Consider the following 7,105-nt stretch of genomic DNA (forward strand, 5'->3'; position numbering starts at 1 on the left):
CTGGGTAAAACCCAGTTCGACTCGGTTTCGAACTGGCGAAACTTCATTGCCACCACCAATATCCTTCAAAGTGACGCTAGTGGGAGTTGAACTTGAGACCTCAAGGAGAGAAACGAAGTGACTAACCAATATACCAACTTGTCATGACTAATGTGTCTTCATGTAATAAGCATAATTGTATTAACATTAGTTATAACAAATCATATTGAATGTGTAATCACGTAATGAATTTACATTGAATGCGTAATAATTTATGTTGAATGTGTAACCATGTAATAGGTATTCAAAAATCACGTAGTCATGTACCGGGTATTCAAAATCACGTAATGAGTATTGTGTACTCAAAATCACGTAATGAGTATTTAAAGTCTTGTAATTTTTTAAAGAAAACTATAGCAATAGGCTGCTCGAATTAAAGAGAATAAAATGTTTGTTAATATGATTTAATCTTTTTAAAACAATATTAACGTATGAAAAAGTTAGAGCCGTTTGAAAATTAAGGAGAAAACTAGTTTAAGTGAGAAAAGACCATCATCCCTCCTTTTTTTTGAGCGACAAATTTGAATCACTGACGGACCATTGGAGTATTATCGTGCCACGAGCGGAACCACCCGATCATATCCATCTCCACTAGGCATAGTGCCTATACACCAATTCAGGAGGAAACCAAATAAATATAGGAAAACCCCCTTGTGAAAATCGAACCCAGAACCTATTGGTTCTAAAATCTTATCTCACCCAAAAATGCCACTAGGCTATAAAGCCAAAGACACCATCATCCCTCCTTAAATTGAAAAAGACAAATATATGATTATGATTTTCTCATACACTCATGAAATTTTTCTACATGATCTCTTATCTTAGTTTCATATAATAAAAGAAGAAAAGGAAAGACCCGTCTAACTTATCCAAAGCGTACATATGAACAGGATGAAACAAATTTATCATATTCTATTCTATTTATATTAAACGATTGCGTTATTTTTTAAATGCAATGAACTTGAACGATATTTGAAATTTATAATATTATTATACATGTCAACGGATGATCGTATGTAACACAATAATCGAATATTATACACACATTATTTCAGAAGAAGAACCAGTTAATCAAATGAACTTATCTCAACTTATTATTTATTTTAATTAGAATATTAATTAAGTTAAAGGAAACGTAAAATCTCGTTGGTGTTTACATCGAATTATAGTTTATACTCGGATACACATGTACTACAAAATAATGAAGATAGTTGTTATATACAATAACTTTATTAATATCAAGGTTAAAATTAAGTTATTACTTGTCAATTATTAGAGTATCAAATTTTTTAGGTTATTCTGGTTTTTATATGATACAATATTTCATTATTTATATTTATTACATAGCTAATTTGTGGTAAACATTTAAAGACAAGGTGAATAATTGAATATATTATAAATATTATTTATCAACTAATGATTTTAATGCATTAACATATAGCAAATTGTAAAGACATGAAACACAGTCCAGGGGTGCTTTGTGTAATTAACTCATATATTAAAAAAAACACATATCAAGAATCAAGATCACAACATATAAAAAATATAAAAAACACATACCAAGATCAAGATGAACAACATATAAACTGGGGAAGATCTCTGTTATGCTTTGAGTTCAGAAGTTTTTGTTTTGGTTTTTTCTTCCTTATAGACACACCCCCACCTACCCACCCCCCCCCCCCCACCCTTAAACAAATTGCATCTTTCTGACTCATACCAGAGATCCTTTAATAGCAAGAGAATTTTAGCTTTGTTTTCTCACAGAATAACAGCTTTTTCTACACCACTTGAAGTCCTTTTATGTATATTATTTCTTTAACTTATATATTTTTAGTCCTTGAATGTAAGCTTCAAAAACCAGAAACTGTTTTCTCTTTTGGCAGTGTAACAACAACAACAACAACACATCATATTAGTAACCCTTCATTTTTGGAAAAACAAAGATCTCATCTTTGGCTTTTTCTGATCAAACCTCACTAGAAAAACACACATATTACCTTCCCAAAGCACTTATTTCAAGTGGGGTTTGCAATCTTTGTCTAGTGGAAGGAGAACAAGACCTCCCTTTTGTTTGCTTTCTTGGAGAAGAAAACCAGTTTCTTTTTGGGATCTTTCTGTGCAAATGGCTACAACACTAAGAGATTCAACTGTTACTAATGTCATCAAGAATCTGTGTCTCTCTTATGGATGGTCTTATGGTGTTTTCTGGAGCTTTGACCAGTCAAATTCCATGTATGTCTACTCCCTACCTCAATCACACACACACACATAGATAGATAGATAGATACAGTAGAGATGTATAGATGTATTTAATTATATTATTATCCTTCAAAGTTTATTTTCTTGCATATGGTGTAAAACTGTAAATGGTGTTGGTGTCTACCTTCTTTCTTCCATATTTGATCTTCTGTTTCAGTTTGTTTTTGGGTGAGTTGACAATATGATTTTTTTTTTTCTCTATGATCAATATTCCTGTCATATTTTTTTTTATATTAAAAAAATTGTTGATTTTCTTTTTTTTTTTGTAACCTTTTTTTTGTTGATTTTTACAATTTCCATGGAAGTGGGTATCAAGAAAATGACAGGACCAATTCTTTAATTAGCTTGGTTTGGGGTGATAGCACTTGTCAACATCATCACATAATGTTGGTTCATTTAGTAAATACATACATTAAATCCACCATGAGAATATTGCTCAATTTAATTGTTCATAAATTCATTTTAATTTTTCAGTTAATTTTATTTTCTAAACAGATTTGATTAAATTAATTTGTATATTTTTCTTTATCTGATAAAATTTGTATATTTTCTTCTTGTTAATTCTTATCCATATTTTCTTCTTGTTAATTCCAGAATGTTGGCTATGCAAGATGCTTACTTTGAAGACCAGATCAAAGGTGTTATTGATGATTTGCTTTTACATTCACCCATGTTTGGAGGAGGGTATGCTCAGTTAATGCTCCTTAAATTGACTTTAATTCAGAATAACAATTCTTCTAACACTCTCTTTTAAAACTTTTTAAGGTTAATTGGACAGGCTGCTTTAACTAAAAAGCACCTATGGATATCCTCAAAAGATAATTACATAGGACAAAGTTCTTCAGGTTCAATCTGGGATATGTTTCAGGTATTATTAGTTAGTTCTTATGTTATGTTTCAATCTACTAATAGTTGTTATCATACGGGGGATCGAAAACGTATATACCCAAAAATTTCTATAGAACTGGGGGGTCGAAAACGTACATACACAAAAATTTATATACGAAAACTACATATATAACACTACTGAGCAAAAAGTTCGGGGGGTCGGGCGCCCCCCCCCCCGGCCCCTTCTAAACTGCGCCAATGGTTGTTATAATGTTATAGTCTACTTAAAGTAACATCTTTTTTATATTGCAGGATGATTCGAAACTTTTTCGGCAATTTTCTTCCGGTATAGAGGTATTTTTTTATTAATTTTTTATTTATATTTAGCTTCAATCTAAAGATGTACCACCATGGTTGCACCTGGTGGGCCTATTTGTGTGATCTTGATCTATGGTATAAACTTTTTTTTGTTACTTTAATCTTGCAGACAATTGCAGCAATCCCTGTGGAACCACAAGGAGTGGTACAATTTGGGTCCACTAATAAGGTTAGTAAGCAAAGCAAAGCATAAAAAGTGTAGCTTTTGATTTTTAATGTCAACTTAATTTGTGTAGATCTAATGAACTACTTTTGTTGTTCAGATTATGGAGAATGAAGAGTTTATAAATCATACAAAAAGAATATTTAATGAACTTGTTAATGGTAATGTACCAACAAGTTCATGCTCTTCACCGGATAGATTGTTCGCCTCCTTGATATCATCCGAAGATAACTATTCGATCAACCAAACGTCTTTCGACTTTCCACAACAATCATTTTCGACGGCTTCACACTCGCAATTACAATCCATGTTTCTTGATCATAATCAGTCTACTAGTTTGACTTCCTTCAAGGAACCGCTTCATGATATGTTTAACATACCGATGGACTTTGGATCCATGGATGAATTTTTCCAAACAGGCGATTTCAATGTCACAGTTAATGATCACTTGTTATCGCAAGCCACAGGGTTTCTTCCCATCAGTTACGATGAACAAGTCGATCCTTTGACTATTTCTGGTACCGACGTTGGCATGTTTGGAAATACAGGAGATTTAGGAGACATTATCACACCTGTTATAAATGGAAATCAATTAGGTTACAACTCATATAACTCAGGGTCTATATCGGTCCCAAAGTCAGCTCAAAGTATCGGTAATGACACGACTACCCCTCCTCCAAAGAACGGTTTGTTCTCCAATCTTGGGATTAAGGAGCTTTTCGAGGGTGTTTCTGGTACTTCAACATCTTGCGTTGAGGATCAAGTGTCGTCGTGTTCGAAAAGAAGGAAAACTGGGAATCCCATATGGGAAATGGGTCCGTTACAGCCCGGTGTGTATAACAAGAGTTTTGGGCAGAAAAGGGAGCCCATTCTTAAGTCAGAGCCATGGTTGGGTGATGGTTATAGCAATGATGATTCAAGCACAATATTGCAAGCGAAGAAGCAAGTCGAACCTACAAAGCCTACGAAGAAAAAGGCTAAACCAGGGACTCGACCGAGGCCCAAAGACCGGCAGATGATCTTGGACCGAATGGCTGAGTTACGAGAACTCATCCCCAATGGTGAAAAGGTAAGTAAAATATTAAAACATATAAAGAACACACGATACTACAAGTATATATATATGTATTTATACTCGTTACTAATTGATTGATTGATTGATTGATTTTACAGATGAGCATAGACTGTTTGTTGGATCGAACGATCAAACACATGCTTTTCTTGCAAAGTGTAACAAAACATGCTGACAGAATCAAACAAGTTGATGAACCAAAGGGTGTCACGCAGAATGATTATCCGAATGATCCAAGCAACAACGGTGTGACATGGGCATGTGAAGTGGGAAATCAATCGATGATGTGTCCCTTGATAGTTGAGGACCTTAGTACCCCGGGACAAATGCTAATAGAGGTAAAACTAACACACGTATTCGATTATGTATGCATTGCGAAACTCTTAACAACGTGAAAAATTTTCGATGCAGATGATCTGTGAAGAACATGGGTTTTTTCTTGAAATAGTGGATATAATCCGGGGATTCGGTTTGACCATTTTGAAGGGTGTCATGGAAGCTCGCGAGGAAAAGATATGGGCTCGTTTCGTAGTTGAAGCCGAGGTAAAACATTGTACAATCCTTCATAAAATGGTCTTAAATGGAGAATATATATGTGAGTTTATAAACTAATATAAACTAATTTGAATGTATTTCACAGGCGAAAAGGCATGTGACAAGGCATGAGATATTTGCAGCACTTGTTCAACTTCTACAAACATTGGGATCTAACGACAATCGTCTTGATAAAAAGATTATGCAAACCGGGAACTCCCTACTCAACGATTTCCATCACAACGAGATGCAACTTCCCGTAAGTTTGGCGGACACAAGGTATCTCGTGGACTTATAACCTTGTTTTTAAGGATACCATGAGCATTGACTACCATGATTGGTATTCTGGGAAGAACGCCAAACGAGTAGCGGTTTTGGCAAGAGTTAGAAAATGAAGCTGTGGATGTGGGTTGAATTTGCCTAGTGCAAGGAGGGTTAGTTATGATTTAGGTTCATATTAGTGGCTTTGTCTTTTTTTTTTTTTTTTTTTTTTTTTTTTTTTTTTTTGTTGGGTTGTTGCCCATTGTTTTTTAGTTTCGATTTGTTAGTGTCTTTTTCGTTGGCATCTTTCCGACAGTTTTCAGCGTATAAATGTTCATAGTCTGAAACTAACAAGAAAGAACCAATATGATTTGTAGACCTTGTGATTATATATGAGCTTTGGTTGCTTTTTAAAGTTAGCAAGTTTTATATCCGTAGGACGATAGCCAATACGTCGTTTACATCTTGATCATTTGTTTCATGAAGGTTCTCCTCTGCCTCGATGTTTATATATTCATGTGATTGAGACGATTGATTTTCACCCTCTTTTGCATTAGGCTAATCCGATCTGTTTCACCTACTTTTTTCATTAATATGCACTTAAAACACAAAGTACAAACAAAATTAAATATGTGTGTGGAGGCCACCCGATGTATCAAGGCCAAAAACTGAGTCATCGTACATTATTTTTACTCGTTTGTGTGGATATATGAAAATAGGGTAAAGGGGCTTTTTACTATAATAAAGTGTTAAAGTGGGCCTAAAAATAAGAGTATTGTGTTGGATTGTTGGGCACTTGGGCTTTTGAGACTTGGGTTATATAACCATCATATTAGACAAAAAGAATATTTCAAAAATTTGTCTTGCTTTATTTAGACTTGTGAGCTTAAACTATCTTCGTATATAAAGCTCGAGCTCAGGCTCAATAACTAAGCGAGTCATGTTTCAGACTTGAGTCTGGGCTTGTTCGAGCTTTTTAATGATTTGTTCCTGGGTAGCTCTTGAGCTGGTCGACTCATTTACACCCCTGATAAAACTGAAAAAAAGATAAGATGTTTTAGCCAAATAGTTGTTAAAAGATAAAAGAGTAGAGGCTATTAGGAAAGCAACGAGGGAGTGAGTTAGTATTATATATATAGTTAAACCCGTTGGCCATTAACAAATATTTTCAATTTTTTGTGCCTTGCAAGGCCCTTCAAGCTTAAAGACTAGCAGTTCCTCTCTTTCATGTCATGAAGCAACTGCCCAAAGAAGCTCCTCGGCTAGGGGTTTGCCACGCACCTCCACCAGGTCTCCATATCTCCACGACTCCACGTGCTACAAAAACCTTCGCTTCTTCCACATGGTGCCTTGATGATCTGCCACTCATCATGGAGCAACGAAGACCCATTCGTCTTCAAGCAGCTCGTGTTTCTCTACAATAGTCTACGTAATTATAATTCTCAACAAAACGCACCCATATATATGTGCCACCTTTGTCTAGGAGGTGAGTAGAAAAACCAAATAACCAAATGATACATGGTAAAACTGAATCAAAGTAATTAACCAAACCATTTAAGAAAACCGGTATC

At 34.7% G+C, this 7,105-nt stretch overlaps 1 protein-coding gene across 1 annotated transcript; it reads left to right on the forward strand.

The window, feature by feature from the left end:
* Nucleotides 1–1,719: 1,719 nt before the first annotated feature.
* Nucleotides 1,720–5,949, forward strand: LOC110864481 (transcription factor bHLH157). The gene is made up of 9 exons (XM_022113554.2): nt 1,720–2,271; nt 2,893–2,982; nt 3,064–3,166; nt 3,439–3,480; nt 3,614–3,673; nt 3,768–4,736; nt 4,841–5,077; nt 5,151–5,282; nt 5,380–5,949. Exons 1-9 carry the CDS (start codon nt 2,162–2,164, stop codon nt 5,569–5,571), a joined length of 1,935 nt encoding a protein of 644 aa, XP_021969246.1. The 5' UTR covers nt 1,720–2,161; the 3' UTR covers nt 5,572–5,949.
* Nucleotides 5,950–7,105: the final 1,156 nt, after the last annotated feature.

The sequence above is a fragment of the Helianthus annuus genome, chromosome 6, assembly GCF_002127325.2.
Source record: "Helianthus annuus cultivar XRQ/B chromosome 6, HanXRQr2.0-SUNRISE, whole genome shotgun sequence".
Lineage (NCBI taxonomy): Eukaryota > Viridiplantae > Streptophyta > Magnoliopsida > Asterales > Asteraceae > Helianthus > Helianthus annuus.